Source organism: Salmo salar, chromosome ssa07, assembly GCF_905237065.1.
Source record: "Salmo salar chromosome ssa07, Ssal_v3.1, whole genome shotgun sequence".
Classification (NCBI taxonomy): domain Eukaryota; kingdom Metazoa; phylum Chordata; class Actinopteri; order Salmoniformes; family Salmonidae; genus Salmo; species Salmo salar.
Genome location: NC_059448.1, coordinates 56,365,577 through 56,385,451, shown reverse-complemented (window position 1 = coordinate 56,385,451; position 19,875 = coordinate 56,365,577). Strand labels below are relative to the sequence as shown.

Here is a 19,875-nt window from a genome sequence, read left to right as displayed (position 1 = left end):
ACGGCTCAGAACAGCACAGAATACCTTACGTTGGTGCTTCACCACGGCTCAGAACAGCACAGAATACCTTACGTTGGTGTTTCACCAGGGCTCAGAACAACACAGAATACCTTACGTTGGTGCTTCACCACGGCTCAGAACAACACAGAATACCTTACGTTGGTGCTTCACCACGGCTCAGAACAACACAGAATACCTTACGTTGGTGCTTCACCACGGCTCAGAACAACACAGATACCTTACGTTGGTGTTTCACCACGGCTCAGAACAACACAGAATACCTTACGTTGGTGCTTCACCACGGCTCAGAACAACACAGAATACCTTACGTTGGTGCTTCACCACGGCTCAGAACAACACAGAATACCTTACGTTGGTTCTTCACCACGGCTCAGAACAACACAGATACCTTTCTCACTTTACCCTCAGAGGAGCCTGTACTGCCACTAACTCAGTGCTATGCTAAGAGTGCTTCAAAAGCTGGCAGGGACCCATGTAAGCATTTTTACTTTACAAACCTGTCCCATTGAGTTTGAACACTGTCAGAACAGAAGGGTGAACACAGCCCGGCTGTGGTGGTGATGGGCCATACATTCCTGTGGGCCCTTGTCTAATGAGTGTAATGAGCAAGCCGATGATTTAGGCTAGAACGTCACATAACTGAGATGCTTTACAGCATGATGGTGCTTTAATCACTGTAGTCGGGCCTGGGCTTTGAACTCCACATGTTAACTGGCCGACGAGGCCTCCTCTCGCTCTGAAACTGAAAACAGCTGAGGGAAACAGAGAGGTTTAAAGGGGAGAAGAAACTTGACCAAGACCATTTATTTGTTTGTTCTTGATGTACTTGGCTCTTAAGGTGAGGTTTTTCTGGTTTAAAGAGGCAATCTGCCATCGAAACAACAACAAGGCAGATCCCCTGCCTCTGTTTTGGTAAAAAGCTGAGGGATATGCCTGGAGAAATGTAACCACTCTCAAATTCACAGACAGAGCTATGGATGCAAGGACTGATCAAAGACATCACAATTATATTTTTACGCATGTTTTGAGGCTTACAGTGTTTGTTTACATTTACAATGTTTACAAACACTGGAATAAAACAAGCTTATATGTTGGGTTCTGATGGGGTACACAGTTGAAAGAAGGTCATGTGGCATTTAGAAGTTATATTCTTCAAGAATCAATAGGAATATGTCATTCATTTAGAAGTCCAAAAATGGATGTAGCAAACTACAGATTGCCCCTTTAAGGCTTTTTGTGATGTATGTTACAGCAAAGGTGAGGCAGTTGGTGCTTTCACTCTCTGCTGCCTGCCGCTTCTGAAACCAACCTGAAAGGAAGTGGCTCATGCTCTCCCCCAACGACACACCATCGTTCTCCATTAATGTACCCCCTCTTTTTCTTTCTCTCTCTTATCCCTCCTTCACCTCAGCAGTCAGCTCTATAGGGGGCTGACACGCTGCCTTTTCCATCGATCCCCAACCCCCTTCAGAGCAGGCCCATCACCCTCCATGCATCCAAAGTGGGCGACAGCTGATAAGCCATGAATCAAAATGGAGTCGCTCAAGCGGTCTACTGCCATTGATAGGCACGGCTGGCACAAACGACTGGCACATTACAGCAGAGGGGGCTTCTATACCACATCATCCCGGGGTAATCAAATCCAATGTAAGGAGCTGGCTCCAATCTAATATCAGTCAAGCTCTGGATAGCAGGTGTGTGAGGGTTAATCTAATATCAGTCAAGCTCTGGATAGCAGGTGTGTGAGGGTTAATCTAATAACAGTCAAGCTCTGGATAGCAGGTGTGTGAGGGTTAATCTAATATCAGTCAAGCTCTGGATAGCAGGTGTGTGAGGGTTAATCTAATATCAGTCAAGCTCTGGATAGCAGGTGTGTGAGGGTTAATCTAATATCAGTCAAGCTCTGGATAGCAGGTGTGTGAGGGTTAATCTAATATCAGTCAAGCTCTGGATGGTGGGTGTGTGAGGGTTAATCTAATATCAGTCAAGCTCTGGATGGTGGGTGTGTGAGGGTTAATCTAATATCAGTCAAGCTCTGGATAGCAGGTGTGTGAGGGTTAATCTAATATCAGTCAAGCTCTGGATGGTGGGTGTGTGAGGGTTAATCTAATATCAGTCAAGCTCTGGATAGCAGGTGTGTGAGGGTTAATCTAATATCAGTCAAGCTCTGGATAGCAGGTGTGTGAGGGTTAATCTAATATCAGTCAAGCTCTGGATAGCAGGTGTGTGAGGGTTAATCTAATATCAGTCAAGCTCTGGATGGTGTGTGTGTGATGGTTAATCTAATAACAGTCAAGCTCTGGATAGCAGGTGTGTGAGGGTTAATCTAATAACAGTCAAGCTCTGGATAACAGGTGTGTGAGGATAAATGCATATCTTAGTTACTCAACATAGATTTTGGGTGACAGTCCTAATCATCTCCAATGACTGGTTCTTTCATACGGCTGTCAGAGAGGGCAGGTTTTACACAAACCCTTGAAACTTGGGAAATATACCGTCTCTTTCCTATGTTAATGAACTTGTGTTTTATTTCATTTCCCCTGTTCCTCAGTGTAAAGAGGACTTCATTAATAGTTATGTTAGTTATTTCGCAGCTTTAGCAGAGCGGGCAAGCTTCTTATTGGGGCTGGAGAATTCCTACATTGAATTGTCTTGCTGAATGTTTTCAAATTATATCAAAGAGGACTTTATTCCACCATTGTATTCATTTTCTTGAAGACGAATACAGAAACACAGGGAGCTCTGGTCTGCAAAAATACAACCCTGTTCAAAAATACACAAATAGAATAGCCAAGAGGAATTTTTTCAGCCATTAAAATACATTCAGCATTAGTATAATCCGTCAACCAGTAGTATCCACAGCTTGGTAGCTAAGAATTCACCCCTACCACTATGACTTCCTCATACGTGTGTCCAGCAGTGCAACAATGCAGGCGGAAGTTGCTGTCGACAGGCTACAATGGGAGCTCTGTCTATCGTGTCTGAGGCTCATCACAGAGGGGACCAGCAGGGTCAAGTGTTGGCATCTGAAAATGTCCGTCTACATAACCTGCTGGCCAGTCAAGTAGCAAGGTGGGAAATGCCTTCGCAGCTCGCACCATTTCCTGCCACCGACGACCTCACACGACCCCCAATAGCTACCGAGCCAAACTAAACTGTGGGTGCATCCCAAATAGCATCTCTATTACATAAATAGTGCACTACGTTTGACCAGGGTGCCATTTAGGATGAATCCCATGTCTCTGCGCCAGGGCTGAGACTTTAGAGGAAAGGACATTGTGACGATCCTCACAATTGATTGAAACTGTGACACTACACCTATCACACTGAAGGTGATTGAGAGGGTGGCTGTGTCGAGACAGTTAAGGCAGAATGGAACGAAATGAAAGTCGCAAGGAAAAGTGAAGGGTCTTTTTCAGAGCTGAAATCTCTTGGAGCGTAAATGGACTGTCCATAAAAAAAGTATTTTGGGAAGTGTACCATATTTATGGAGAACATGAGGGAAAGCGAGATGGAGGCAAAGAGGGAGAGAGAGAAAGAAAGAGTGACAGACAGATGGAGGCGGTCAGGAACTACAGCTTTGTCAGAGAGAGAACAGAGATAGATCAAAGGTTAGCAATCCCCTGGCAGAACCTTTTTAACAAGTCAGCTTTTTCCCCTTTTAACAGGACATCTGTCGAGCCCTCTTTTTTATAATGAGGGATTAAAAGAGTCCATGTGGGGTACAATTGGGACATAACAGGCCTGTAGGTGTTCCCTCTTCAGTTCTAGAATAGTCTACTGTGTAGACACATGAAAGGGTTGGCCCCACCCCCAGAAAATGTGTCCTCCCATGGCCTGGACTTCATGGAGGAAGAATGGAAATTGGATGACGGTTTGGAGCAAATCCATGGCAGTGAGCAATGAGATAGAAACTCGAATAGAGATGCACAGCTTCAATCCTCCACAGACCAGCTGATTTTCATTCATTTAACTAGGCACATATTTCTACCTGGGAGAGGTGCATGCGCTGCCAATGGATAACATTCATCATGTAAGTGGGAGAGAGAAAGGAAAAGCAGCAGGACTGTAGAATACGACGGCCAGAGTTGTGACTAGAGAATGATTCTATCCAACTCCATTTATAAATGGTGAAAACACTGTTCCAACTATCCAGCTGCTCACGGCAACTTCAGGTCAATGATCTATTCCAGGGGAATTCAACTCTTACCCTACGAGGTCCAGGGTACTGCTGGTTTTTCTGTTCAACCTGATAATTCATTGCACCCAGCTGGTATCCCAGGTCTAAATCAGGGGAACAGTAACAACAAGTAGGGGAACAGGCTTTGAGGTCCAGATTTGAATGAGAGGGATAAATGGCATCATAGTGACACCCAGGGACAGTCCCCAGCCTCACGTCATGAACATTCAAATGTCGCATCATTACCAGACCAACTGATCATCATCTCACAAGGATAGGCTTGACAGCTGGAGCGGGAAAATCCAATAACCAACCTGTGCAATAAAACACTGCAGATGTTGAACAGTGTAGCCACAAAGGAACTCACGCCTACACTTCACACCAGGTATACATGATCCATCTAAGAATGCTAATACCACACTGACAGTGTCGGGCGAACGAGGTTAATGGGATGGGCGCATGCTGCGTGTCCCTCATCCGTCCGTCTTGCGCACCTGCCAACAGATTGGCCACAGATGGCGCCGGGCTGCTTCACGAGTCCTTAACCAACACCTAACTCTGTTATACCTTCTATGTGACCATGTGACCATGTGACCATGTGACAGGAGAAGGAACCAACCAACCTCACTTCAACTGACTAATGCAGCTTGAGGCTCTCTCTGAAGGAAAAGAATAGGTTAAAGTGCTGCTCGGGGAAATCCGGCATCACTGCCTCAAGTCTCTGTAAAAATAAAGATAATCACTTTATTATCCCCACGGGGAAAGTTTGTTTACGGCGCTGTGCATACATTAAAACACATCACCAAGCATAGACGAAGGACATATGGAAACAATTACAGACAACTAATTCAATCAGAATAGCGATTCTATGATTCATCTGTAAAACTACACATCAGTACAGTGCCAACCACAGGAACACCGGGGCTTGTTAGACTCCAGCGACTTCAGAAGGACAGTGAACTGAGCACACGTCATGTCTACGTTCCGCTGATGTGTGCTGCGGTGGACTAACGACGCCATAAATGAGCTTTATTTTTCTGCTGAACAGAGCCTTTTACGATCCAGGCTGTCATTCCCTGTCAGACCATCATTTCTTCACCAACGACTAAAGAAGAAGAAGACTGCTCCGTTCAAGGGCCCTGTTTGTTCATATCTAATTCCCCTGGCTACTCCATATACAATTAGAGAAGTGTCGCTGTCAGAAAGCCTTAGATGTAACAGTGGAAGAGAAGCGTGAAACATGCTGTGAGATGAAAGAGACGCTTAAAAGACGCGGAGCTCCGACGTGGTGTCTTAATGAACAGCGTGTGAGTTCCTCCCCACATGGCTAACCCAGTGTAAAGAGACATAATCAGACTGTAATCCCTTTACACTGCCTTGTCCTTGAGAGAATCTCAATTGCATTTTCTTGATTCCTTGCATCCTCTCTCCTCGCCTCCTTCTCAAAACCCATTGGATGAAATGAGCAGAGGAACCTCCCCTCTGACCATTTCATCCATTGGGTTTTGAGGAGACCAACAACAAAAAAACACCCAGGAAAAATGTACTTACTATGACTGAGATATGTGGTTTTCCCACCAAACTCTCTTAAGATGAATGCACTAACTGTAAGTGTCTCTGAGCGGCTGCTATATGACTCAAATGTAAATGAGAGAGGATGTGCTAGGAAACACATTTGAGATTCTTCTCTTGTTTGGCTCAGCCTGCCTCTGAAAAGCAGTCGTCCAGTCTCCCCACTGAGACTATATTGTACTGTGGGTCAGGATGTGGTCTACAGAAACTCTGTCTCAGTTCCCAGCAAACCCAACCCCAAACACACCAAGCAGCATGTTTGAAGAAAGGTTTGCTCGGAATTCCAGAATCGACCACCGAGAATGGCATGCCTCTTGGAATCGCTACCATCCCTCACATGTAAAGTATTCAAGGTTTCCTCCGACGTTTTCTCACCCCTGGTACCCCCAGTTAGCAGGGATGCCATACCTCTTGCTCTTTCACTAATGGAGAACAAATGTGTTGGGGTCAGTTGATGTTCACTACTGGCTGGCTGGCCTTAGACGAGCTCCTAGCCACGTTCTCTTCCAGCCAGATCAACTAGCCGACCTGAGCAGAGTCAGATCAATGGGAGAGAGTCTATTATGCAATTTAGTCGGTGAAGTATAGCTGGAGCCGTGTTGGAGAGAAGACTGTTCCTCCTACTTCCTCAGACAATAAGAGATGCTCCTCACCTGCTGAAAATATTTTCTTCAGTGTTGTTCAGCTACACAGCTACAATCTCCAAAAAGCTCAATGAACAAGACTTAAGGAATGAGTCATTTCTCCGCTCAGTAGTGGTGATATAGATGGACTGACTCACTTTACATTACAGAGCCCTTAGTACAGTGTAATTACTCCAGTTAGTAATGTAATTACTCATTTTTACACTGTATTTCACCCTGTAGCTTAGGGTAAGGGTTGCTGCTCTAAGTCCTATGAAACAATGAGTAACTACAATATTATTAAGAGATTTTACACAGTGATAGCAACACTAACGTAACGTGTTACGGAATTGGACGTTTGCCTAATATGGATATCCGTAGGTAGTCACTGCAATGCCACGTTAGCAGTGTTCAGTTTCCTTCTTCAGTATCCCTCACATCATCCCATCCTGTCAATCGTCCACTATCAAGCTGAATGGTATGTAAAGCCAGTCAGGTCCCACTCACAGCACCTATGCTTCCCATCAACAGTTGAATGCAGGGCTCTCCAACCCTGTTCCTGGAGAGCTACCGTCCTGTAGGTTTTAACTCCAACCCTGACCCTGGAAACCTCCTGTTAACTAAGTGAGAGATCCCTCCTGTAGGTTTTAACTCCAACCCAAACCCTGGAGAGATACCCTCCTGTAGGTTTTAACTCCAACCCTAACCCTGGAGAGCTACCAACCCCAGCTGTAACTAACCTGATTCATATTATCAACCAGCTAATGATTAGAATCAGGTGTGCTAGGTTAGGGTTGAAGTTAAAACCTACAGGAGGGTATCTCTCCAGGGTCAGGGTTGGAGTTAAAACCTACAGGAGGGTATCTCTCCAGGGTCAGGGTTGGAGTTAAAACCTACAGCCTCTGAGGCTCATGCTGGATCAATGGGCTTTGAGTGACTGAGACAAAGAGTGGACATACATACACACACACACACACACACACACACACACACACACACACACACACACACACACACACACACACACTACACAGGCACACACACATTACACAGGCACACACACATTACACAGGCACACACACATTACACAGGCAGACACACATAAACAGGCACCTCCTCCAGCACAAATCCTTTAGGGACAGGGGTGGCTGGCGTCTGGACCTGCATTTCTGTGGGCTTGTAGGGGAGAGCCCTTAGTGACCAGTGTGTCACAGTGGACCAGACCCAGCTCTAGCCACAAACACAGGGCTTTGGCCAAACACCAACCCTGTTGGGTTTACTGTAAGACAGAAGCCTGGTCTGTAATCCCCCCTCAGAATCCATTAAAACTACACTCAGACTACACGGCAATACAGCTAGCTAAGTCGCTTTTAATTACACTAGTGTAAAAGATGCCAAACCAGACGGACAAAGTGAGAGAACCCACTGAATTATAGTTAGATTGAGAGGTAATCGTCAAGCTGTGGGCTGTGTGCAATTAGACATTATGCATTTAGAGTCACATCATTGAAATAGTATATTCTTGGCTAAGAGATTTTTGCAATTAGGACCATAGCGGTCAGCCTTCTGTGGTCTCTGAATAGTACTGTTATGTTTCCTGCAATACAATCAAACATGTTCATGACAGTACCCTGAAAGACCTACAAAACATGTCCTCAAGTACACAGACTGCAATTCTTAACCAGGCCAACGTTTCAATACCATGACAGCAAAAATAAAAAGAGTAATAATACTATCACCTCCACAAGAAGAAAGGTGAACTAGCAGACTCACCATGTGTGATTGACTCCTGGGGCTGGCATTGATGTCCTCCACTTTCTCATTAGCTGGAAGAAGAACAACAACAAAAAACTTAAGTGTGAAACCTTCCCACAAGAAGAAGTGCCTAAACACACAGTGGCATCAGTGACCCTTCTGAGTTAGAGGACTTCTAGTCTAGTCTGGTGGAGGAGCCCTTACAGAGCTCAGCAACAGGAAGGGCATGGATCTCTCTCTCTCTGTGTGTGTGTGTGTGTGTGTGTGTGTGTGTGTGTGTGTGTGTGTGTGTGTGTGTGTGTGTGTGTGTGTGTGTGTGTGTGTGTGTGTGTGTGTGTGTGTGTGTGTGTGTGTGTGTGTGTGTGTGTGTGTGTGTGTGTGTGTGTGTGTGTGTGTGTGTGTGTGTGTGGACGTGCGATTTTCTGTGTTTGTGTGTGAGTGTGTAGGAATGCCCCCTGCCCAACCACGGAGCAGTGAAAGTTTGGGAAAAGAAAAGTCTCTGCTAATTCATCAGCTGCTGCCTGAGTGTTACTGACGCGGGATCTCAGGCCATTGTCTGTTGTGGAGAGCAGGGGTAAAGTTTCAAGACAGCCCGGGAGGTGGGAAAAAGAGAGAGGCAGAGCATCAACACCAGCCACTCTAGGCTAGCTAAAAGATACACATGGGAGACACATGGTTCAATAGAGCAGGACTAGTTTTCAGTCTGTGTGTAGTGGGCTGCCAGGGCTGGAGCTCCTCTCCTGACAGAGACCAGTTGGAAATGAAGATAAAGCCTTTGTGTTCCGTCTAAATGCCTGCACCGTTACGTTTTATAGCTGGGTATATGGAGAGTTTCCCTCAGCCTAACAAGTGAGGTTAAGTCAGGAGTGTGTGTGTGTGTGTGTGTGTGTGTGTGTGTGTGTGTGTGTGTACGTGTGTGTGTTCTCTCACCGATGATCTGGATGATTTCTGCCAGCAGAACTCCGTCAGCAATGTCTATGGTCAGGTCCTTGATGAGTCGAGGGCAGCCAGACTTGGTCAGGTAGTGGTTGGCCCAGTCTGTATAAATCTACAACATAGAAGACAATATGGGGTAAGGGTGGGATCTATAACTGTAGACAAAGAGAAAGGAGAGAGAAAGGAGAGGGAGAGAAAGGAGAGAGAGCGAGAGAGAGAAAGGAGAGAGAGAGAGAGAGAGAGAGAGAGAGAGAGAGAGACACCGATGGAAGCTGGCAGGATCTTCAGCTTTATCAGCGAGAGACAGAGACAGAGAGAGAGAGGGAGAGAGACAGAGAGAGAGAGAGACAGAGAGACAGAGAGAGATATACAGAGAGAGAGAGATATAGAGAGATACAGAGAGAGAGAGAAATAGAGAGAAAGACAGAGAGAAAGAGAGAGAAAGACAGAGAGAAAGAGAAAGAGAGAGAGACAAAGAGGGAGACAGAAACAGAGAGAGAGCGAAAGAGAGAGAGAGAGAGCGAGAGCGAAAGAGAGAGAGAGAGCGAGAGAGAGCAAAAGAGCGAGACAGAGCGGGAGAGAGGAGAGAGTGAAAGTTCTATAACTTGATCTGAGTGCTTGGCATTTCCTATTTGAGGTATGAGTCAGGTTTGTTTTAGTACCACGGTCACTGCTGACCTCGACCACACAGAATAACAAACACAGGCTTCCTTAGTCCTCCTACATCCCAGAATCAGACGGCCCAGTTCCATCTCAACATAAGTAGCACACAGCACACCAGTGAGTATTAACCAAACAATGGATTCCCAATACATCTCTCCAACACAAACACAAATATTTGATCAAAGACAGACGCTTACAACATGAGGATGACTCGCTGGGTTTATGAGCTCAGTCTGCAGGACTGGGAAGGAGATCAGATCAGCCTTTTAAAGAAGAGATCCAACCTGCTACTAACGCATCTCCAGCGGGAAGTTTAACTGCTGTTACTGTAGGTCTTGCAATAGAATCCATAAACCGATTAGGACTAGGACGATGCCAGTATAGTGGTATCGTGGCTAGGAAACAAAACAGCAAACGGATTTAACTTCTTTAGGAAAACAGCCCTAATGATGGAAACAAACATCATTATGTTGTCATCCAGAGTCACATTTATTTATTTATCCATGCTATAGAACACAATATTTTACATACAGCAGGTTTTTAAAGAACCAAAGAGTTGTCTGTTTCATGTTTTCATTTTTGCCATGGAAAAAACTTTGTGATACTGGTATCGTCACGGCCCTCAAACCAATAGGTTGATTTGTTAGCTATGTACTGTACTCGTGATTGAAACTAACAGCTGCAGAGATTTTGACGAGGTCTGTTAGGGGGCATTACTTCTGCGGTTTATCCTTGCATTTCTACAACTCTCTTCAGGCAGTCCCCTATCTATCTCACTGCACACTCATTTTGAGGGGATCATCTTTTCATACTATCTATCTGCCTGCAGGAGGAGGGAACCACAGGGAGGGCAGGATGAACAAAAGTGTCTGCAGCGTTTTCAGAGCAGCGAGGCCGTGCGTTACTCATGGAAATACTCAGACAGACACAAAAGGGCTCTTCTTCTTCTTCCCTGACAGACTTTATTTTCACCGGGTTCTCTGGGGGGTACTTTGAAAAAGGCGTACCTCAGGGGTCCGTTGTGGAGCCGCTCAAAGATGCCCGCCACCATACCAGAGCCTCACGCTCTTCTTGTTATCCTCAGATTAATTCAAAAAAGCAAGAGGGCTGTTTTTTTTCATATCCTACGTGTGTTTGTGGGAGGACTCAAAATCCGCTTAGGGACTCTGTGGAGGGGTTTTGTCTGTGACTTTCAGTCCACTGGTGGTCTACTAATAATGCCATTGACTGAAACTCAGTTAAAACCACTTCAATATCACCAAAGAAGCGGTTTTAAAAGGAACACTTGATAGAGAGATTAAAATATGTACGTATATGCAGATTATAGGCACTTTACATCTACCAGCCTATGGTTCCCATTTCCCAGCAACTCCCTCATAAAAACCAAGCTCCTTATTAGGAAATTATCCCTTTTCCCCCCTCTGCCTCACACACTGCTCCCAATTAACGGTGTTTCTCGCTCTTTCAGGGAACGGGGCACGTATCCTTCAAAGACAACTCCTTTCAAAGGTTTTGTCTGTTGTGGTTTTGTTCGCTGGTTTCTCTCTGATGAGGGAAGCATTAAAGAGAACCAGGGAGAGGCGGGAAGCACCTTCGTTAGACACACACACACACACAGCACGTGTTGGAGTACAGTACACACACTTTTAAACCAGGTCCCACTAGGCCTCACCACCACTACTGCCTGAGGAGGGGGAACAACCACAGTGTGGAGAAGAGCCTCACATTCCGACACCTCTGGTCACGGAAGCCGCGGGAAATACTATGACGGCTGAGGGATATGGAGAACGGACCGGGTTCATCACATCTCTACTAATTGCTGCGACAGATAATACCAAGTATGCACCGGGGCGGCCAGGGGCCGGGGTTTGGAATGCCAGGGGGTACAGTAAGTAACAGAAACTTCCTCAAAGAGAGGAGCCTGCAGAGGAGGAAGGTGCTCTTGATCCTCTGCACCACCTTCCTCCCTCTCTTCCCCCTTTCCCAGAAAATAAGAGTGAATCAGGAGAGTGCTGCATTGACACAATCACAGGGAGAGAGGGAGAGCGAGTTTCCTCTGCCAGGGATGTCTCTGGTAAAAGGGCAGTGTTCAATCAGCTTTTTGACACGAGTGGAGAGACACGAGGGGAGGTGTGCCTCATCAAGACGGATTCAATTAAATTCACCACAAGCCATTGTTTTGGTGAGCGAGAAACTGACTGCATCCGTCAACTGGAGGAAACATTTGGAGTTGTTTGTTAGGGTTTTTCTGTCCAGCCAAACGTGAATTCCCACCGCCCAGCCAAACAAACAACATGCTCAACACTAGAATTAAATGGTGCTTATTCTCTAATGATGATTGCATAAATTGCCATCACATTCAGAAATGTTGGAATAATTGACAACCTGAAAAGCTAGCGGGGCTCCATGGTGTTAAACAACATTCCACTATTCCTACGCCACAAAATGGCACCCTATGCCGTATAGTGCACTACTTTTGACCAGACCATATGGGCCTGCTCAAAAGTAGTGCACTAAATAGGGAATATGGTGCCATTTTGGGACACATCCTATGAAGTAAATGGGTCTGACAGAAAAGAGAAAATGATTACAAAGCAGTCTCTAAATCAGATAATGTCATGGAGGGAAAAAGTAAGGACACTGGTTCAAGGTGAATCTATACCCCCCAATGTATTCATTACAGCAAAGTTAGACAAACCAGCCAGTATGTGATCTGAACCTACACACAAACCACAACAACAGATTGACAAAGAACCTGCCTAGCCAACTTCTATAATTAATTTCAAACTCAACTAAGCAGCCAGCCTGAACCTACCCCTGTCTGAGACACTGGCGGTAAACATGAACAGCTTCTCATTCACTCTCCTCTTCCCTTTGTCTTCACTGTTGTTGCTGTTCATTCAGTCTCTTTAAGCCCCTTAAATAGAGAATCACTGTTCAACATTTCGTGCGTCACTGTGTCAGTTTCCCTGACTCATTATTTTATTTTCTTGCTAACAGCTCTGACTTGCAATTCTATCCAGCTAACAAACGGTGTCGGGCAACGTCAGAACAAACACTGACTGACAACGGCACGTCTAACAGAAGCCCTAACATCAGCCGTGCCACTCTCAACGTTCATAGAGAATAATGACATCAGGACACACACACACACACACACACACACACACACACACACACACACACACACACACACACACACACCTCTCACGCACAAGCCCACACCCCCTTCTCCCTCCATCCAAGCTCCCCGGAGCAGTTACAATAACTATCTATTCTCCAGTGATGCTAGCTACAGAGCTGTCAATGTACCTGTTATGAAGCCATCTCCCTCAGCGTCAGGCTCCTGTACAGATAAGCAATCAGCTTTCACGCCAGTGTTAGTGCCTTGCGGCGAGCAGACTGCTTTACAGTCGGAGCACAATGCAGTGTCTATGGCTGCGCAGGTACTGCCGGCAACCTGCAGTGGCCCCTTAATACCTCTGGGGGGAGCCAGCCAGCTACCGAGGCGAGACAGAGCCTCAGGGCTTGAGGGACTGAAGCAGACCTGTCTGTGACTTTATACAGGCCAAGGGTATTCACTGTGCTGTGGAAGTCGAAGCGGTGGTCTTTTATCACTGATATGTGTAGCAGAGAAGGATGGGATTTAACACACACACTCACAAACGCATGCACACACACACACACACACACACACACACACACACACACACACACACACACACTCATTAACACCCAGTAGTTCATATGACGATGAGGCCAAACATGACACTGAGGTGAAGACGGACATATGAACTCACACACCTGCAAACACGCTACACACCACAGCAATAATATGTCCAATATGTCCATTTGAGAGGAGGGCTGGGGGGATAAAGAGAGGGAGGTTGTGTCTGGGGTTGTGTCTGGGGTTGAGTCTGGGGTTGAGTCTGGGGTTGTGTCTGGGAGTTGTGTCTGGGGTTGTGTGTGGAGTTGTGTGTGGGGTTGTGTGTGGGGTTGTGTGTGGGGTTGTGTGTGGGGTTGTGTGTGGGGTTGAGTCTGGGGTTGAGTCTGGGGTTGAGTCTGGGTTGTGTGTGGGATTGTGTGTGGGGTTGTGTGTGGGGTTGTGTGTGGGGTTGAGTCTGGGGTTGAGTCTGGGGTTGAGTCTGGGGTTGAGTCTGGGGTTGTGTCTGGGGTTGGGTGTGGGGTTGTGTCTGGGGTTGGGTGTGGGGTTGTGTCTGGGGTTGGGTGTGGGGTTGGGTCTGGGGTTGGGTGTGGGGTTGGGGTTGGGTCTGGGGTTGGGTCTGGGGTTGGGTGTGGGGTTGTGTCTGGGGTTGGGTGTGGGGTTGTGTCTGGGGTTGTGTCTGGGGTTGTGTCTGGGGTTGTGTCTGGGGTTGTGTCTGGGGTTGTGTCTAGGGTTGTGACTAGGGTTGTGTCTAGGGTTGTGTCTGGGGTTATGTGTGCACATGGATCTCTCGGTGCCCCTCCATCAGACGTCAAATCCTAACAGGACCCTCCACAGTGGGGGGTGAATTTGGGGATTGTGGGTCCTCATTTCTGAGGCAATGGGATGGGACACACGCCCTGGCTGTTCAATGGGATGGGTCACCCCCCTGGCTGTTCAATGGGATGGGTCACCCCCCTGGCTGTTCAATGGGATGGGTCACCCCCTGGCTGTTCAATGGGATGGGTCACCCCCTGGCTGTTCAATGGGATGGGTCACCCCCTGGCTGTTCAATGGGATGGGTCACCCCCTGGCTGTTCAATGGGATGGGTCACCCCCTGGCTGTTCAATGGGATGGGTCACCCCCTGGCTGTTCAATGGGATGGGTCACCCCCTGGCTGTTCAATGGGATGGGTCACCCCCCTGGCTGTTCAATGGGATGGGTCACCCTCCTGGCTGCTCCCACGGGTTTGCTAAGGAGGTAAAGCTGTCAGTGTGTGTGTTGGCTTCTGGCTGTACCCCTGTCCCTTTACTACAGCTAAACCCCCCCCCCGCCCCCTCTTTCTCTCTCCCTCCCTCCCTCCCCCTCTCTCTGCCGTCTATCGCACTCTCCTTTCCATCTCTCTCTCTCCCTCTCCCCCTCTCTCCCTCCCTCCCCCCTACAGGCAGGTCACAGTCGTCTAGACACAGACAGAGAGAGAGAATTGTCTGGCTAACAGAGAACATGACAAATGTCCCCCTCTCTCGGGGTCTGAGGGTTCTGCTGACATGATCACTGGTGACATGGTGTGAAGGTCGCAGCGACCTCCTAGCCTGAGTCACAAATGGCACCCTATTCCCTATATAGTGCACTATTTTCTATCAGAGCCCTATTGACCCTTATCAAAATTATTTCACTATAGGGAACCATTTGGGTCTCAGATCTTGCCTCCTTGAACAGAGTGGTACTCAGTGACAAAGCGAAATACAACAGTCTTGATTTGGCTTACTGTTCCCTCTTAAAACAGTTAGTGGCTAATAGCTGGTAGATGTACAGTATATCTCATCAATACAGTCAAGGGAGTGTATAGTTATTGCAATGGGACTGGGATCAATATCCACATTAGAGACCACCTATTGGGTCTACACTGTATTAGAACATGATTGGATAGTAACCGACTGCTATTAGTGAATCGAGCACCAAAGAGTGACTGACATGCAGTCTATGGGTAGTCTATGGGTCATCTATGGGTAGTCTATGGGTAGTCTATGGGTAGTCTATGGGTAGTCTATGGGTAGTCTATGGGTAGTCTATGGGCCCTGGTCAATAGGCTGCCATTAGAGACTCAGCATTACTCTCTGAGCCGATTCAGTCAAGGGGCTCTGACCACCCAGTTCTAATACAGGGTAATTGTATTTGAGGGTTGATTATATATAGGCATCTCTCTGCAATGTTACCATGAACCCTGGGAACCTGAGCCTCAGCAGTAGTACATGGAGATTGGATGAAGAGAGGTACCGTTCACACTCCCATCAAAAATCCAAGCCTGGCAAAGAGACAATTCCTGCATAATTAAGCTCTACATAAAAACTGCATGAACTTGAGAGTGATGAGACCATAAAGTCAATGCACTGTGATGAACCATCCTCAGAGAGCGTCTTTGTCAAGAACGGCGGAGTCAGGATTGGGAGCGATCAAGTGATCGACAGAAAAAAAACGCCCTGTCAGAAATCCCCCAAGACCAGAACGGACTGTGAATCCAAGTTGGACGGCCAGGAGACATATCCTTCCCAATGGGAAGGCCTTTCCACTGTTAACCTGTATAGACCACTGTTAACCTGTATAGACTACTGTTAACCTGTATAGACCACTGTTAACCTGTATAGACTACTGTTAACCTGTATAGACTATTGTTAACCTGTATAGACCACTGTTAACCTGTATAGACCACTGTTAACCTGTATAGACTACTGTTAACCTGTATAGACTACTGTTAACCTGTATAGACTACTGTTAACCTGTATAGACTACTGTTAACCTGTATAGACCACTGTTAACCTGTATAGACTACTGTTAACCTGTATAGACCACTGTTAACCTGTATAGACTACTGTTAACCTGTATAGACTACTGTTAACCTGTATAGACTACTGTTAACCTGTATAGACCACTGTTAACCTGTATAGACCACTGTTAACCTGTATAGACCACTGTTAACCTGTATAGACTACTGTTAACCTGTATAGACTACTGTTAACCTGTATAGACCACTGTTAACCTGTATAGACTACTGTTAACCTGTATAGACCACTGTTAACCTGTATAGACTACTGTTAACCTGTATAGACTACTGTTAACCTGTATAGACCACTGTTAACCTGTATAGACCACTGTTAACCTGTATAGACCACTGTTAACCTGTATAGACCACTGTTAACCTGTATAGACTACTGTTAACCTGTATAGACTACTGTTAACCTGTATAGACCACTGTTAACCTGTATAGACTACTGTTAACCTGTATAGACTACTGTTAACCTGTATAGACTACTGTTAACCTGTATAGACCACTGTTAACCTGTATAGACTACTGTTAACCTGTATAGACTACTGTTAACCTGTATAGACTACTGTTAACCTGTATAGACTACTGTTAACCTGTATAGACCACTGTTAACCTGTATAGACTACTGTTAACCTGTATAGACTACTGCCTGTATAGACTACTGTTAACCTGTATAGACCACTGTTAACCTGTATAGACTACTGTTAACCTGTATAGACTACTGTTAACCTGTATAGACTACTGTTAACCTGTATAGACTACTGTTAACCTGTATAGACTACTGTTAACCTGTATAGACCACTGTTAACCTGTATAGACCACTGTTAACCTGTATAGACTACTGTTAACCTGTATAGACTACTGTTAACCTGTATAGACTACTCCCATGGGCATGACACATCTTCAAACCCCCATTTTCTCAGAAAAACTCTCACGATCTTGTCTTCAGAGGAGAGTGGGCCTCCTATTCCACACAATCTGACTATGAAAGTGTCCCAAATAACACCCTATTCCCTATATAGTGCACTACTTTTGACCAAGGCCCATAGGGCAGCATCTCTCCACAGCAACATATATTTTGGGGTGCGACCTTTGAATAGGTCCATAGTGAAGTGAACACCTTCTTAACCACAGCAACTGTCAATCATTGCTGAGGCTGTGTGTGTTCCAAAACATTGGTCAGGCCCCGACTTGGTCGGTTTGAAAACGGATCTGTCCAATCATATCGAGGGGCGGCGGAGTTTGGTTTGTGTTTGATTCTGCCAAATCACAGACGCACATTCCTGGTGGATCTAGGTGATTTTCACTTAGACCTGATGAAGCCGTCTCGCTCTGAAGGAATGTCAGTTGGAATTCCCAGAATGTCATGAACTGTGCTTAACTTATCTCAATCTCTAGCTCCCTCTCACCCTCTTTCTCTTTCTCCCTATCTCTTTCTCCCTCTCTCTTTCAGCTCTCTCTTTCTCCCTCTCTCTCTCTTTCTCTCTCTCTCCCTCCCTCTCTCTCTACAAGTAAGGTCTGATCTTCAAAGCTACTGTAGTGTATTTACCCTTTCCTTGAGGATTTATCATTGAAATATTCAAGCTTTTATTTAGGTCTAATTTGTACAATCATGACTTCGTCAGTCTCAAAATATTTGAATGTGCGGTCAAAAAGACACACGTAAGCTTTGATTAATATTCCCAAATTACATATCTGGCACGACAGTCCCTCATTTCGTGAAAACCCTGAGTGGGAGAGAATAAAATAATTGCATGGCGCGATGCAGTTTGGATGGATTCTGTTGTTGGATGCGCTCACGCACGTCAATCAAGGATTCTCTCAGTACTGCAAGCTGACGCAAGGATGGACATGGGCCAGTAAGGGGGGCCGAGGGTAGACAAATGGTGGATCACTGCGACCCAAAAAGCATATTTTCGGTATCTAGTGCACCAGGGTCCATAAGGCTCTGGTCTAAAGTAGTGCACTAGATAGGACATAGGATGCCATTTGGGATACATCCTGAGAATGACAGCCTCAGATCAGCCAGCAATTAAGCAGCTTGGTCGTGGAGCGATGACAACTCCTGCTGGCGCATCACTTCTCAGCTAGAGTCAGTCAGTCTCTCACTAACGCTTCCCCTCCTCATCACACCACCAGTCAGACAACCAGTCAGTCAGCGAGTCAGTCAGTCAGCGAATCAGTCAGTCTCTCACTAACGCTACCCCTCCTCATCACACCACCAGTCAGACAACCAGTCAGTCAGCGAGTCAGTCAGTCAGCGAATCAGTCAGTCTCTCACTAACGCTACCCCTCCTCATCACACCACCAGTCAGCCAACCAGTCAGTCAGTGAGTCAGTCAGTCAGCGAATCAGTCAGTCTCTCACTAACGCTACCCCTCCTCATCACACCACCAGTCAGCCAACCAGTCAGTCAGCGAGTCAGTCAGTCAGCGAATCAGTCAGTCTCTCACTACCACTACCCATCCTCATCACACCACCAGTCAGCCAGTCAGTCAGTCAGCCAGCCAGTCAGCCAATCAGCCAGTATTTCTCAATAAACTACCCCATCTCCTCCTCACACCACCAGTCAGCCAACCAGCCAGCCAGCCAGCCAGCCACACTCACTAACACTACCCCTCCTCCTCACACCCCCAGTTAGTCAGTCAGTCAGTCAGTCAGTCAGTCAGTCAGTCAGTCTCTCTCACTAACACTACCCCTCCTCCTCACACCCCCAGTCAGCCAGAGAGAGAGAGAGAAAGAGCAGACAGAAGAACTCGCTGGGAGAGAGTGAGACAGACAGAGACAAATTTAAGTTGAGCTCGTCTCTCACTATCCTGCTTCCAATTTGCACAGCTAGAATAATAAACAAGCACTGACACATGGGCTACAGCAGCTCCCTGAGAGACTCAAGCACTGACACATGGCTACAGCAGCTCCCTGAGAGACTCAAGCACTGACACATGGCTACAGCAGCTCCCTGAGAGACTCAAGCACTGACACATGGCTACAGCAGCTCCCTGAGAGACTCAAGCACTGACACATGGCTACAGCAGCTCCCTGAGAGACTCAAGCACTGACACATGGGCTACAGCAGCTCCCTGAGAGACTCAAGCACTGACACATGGCTACAGCAGCTCCCTGAGAGACTCAAGCACTGACACATGGCTACAGCAGCTCCCTGAGAGACTGAAGGAGAAGGGGATGCATTATGCATCTGTTATGGGTGATGACTGATCTGTAGCTTTTTCTACATGCTACAGAATCTCACAGACCATACACACACAACACACACACGCTGTGTGTTCGGAAGTTTGAGTTGTGCTTTATGTGTGTGTGTGTGTGTGTGTGTGTGTGTGTGTGTGTGTGTGTGTGTGTGTGTGTCACCACACCATGGTTACCGCAGTGTGCAGGTCTGAGGCAGTGTCTGGCTTGCAGGCTACAGGCTGTGATGTCACTTTGGCAAAGGACACAACCCCGCCCTGACAGAGAGAGAGTGAGGCGGCTAGGGGCCTTGACAAGCTAGGGTTACGTCCCAAATGGCTTTTCCCTTCATAGTGCACTACATTTGACCAGGGCCTATGGTGGTCTGGTCGAGAGGGAACAGGGTGCCATTTGGGACACTGCCTTGGTGAACATATTTTGGCCGCCCCGCCTCTCGCCTCTCTTAAATGACAG

General features: G+C 46.7%; 1 protein-coding gene across 12 annotated transcripts in view; it reads right to left on the bottom strand.

Moving 5' to 3' along the window:
• Positions 1-19,875, bottom strand: part of LOC106609740 (neuron navigator 3) — a 388,938-nt gene that overhangs the window by 152,000 nt on the left and 217,063 nt on the right. For all 12 annotated transcript variants that reach the window (XM_045722334.1, XM_045722323.1, XM_045722324.1 and 9 more), the window contains exons 2-3: positions 9,082-9,199; positions 8,170-8,222 (exon numbers count right to left, since the gene is read on the bottom strand). In XM_045722334.1, the coding sequence (XP_045578290.1) occupies positions 8,170-8,222; positions 9,082-9,199 (171 nt within the window). The remainder of the gene's footprint in view (positions 1-8,169; positions 8,223-9,081; positions 9,200-19,875) is intronic.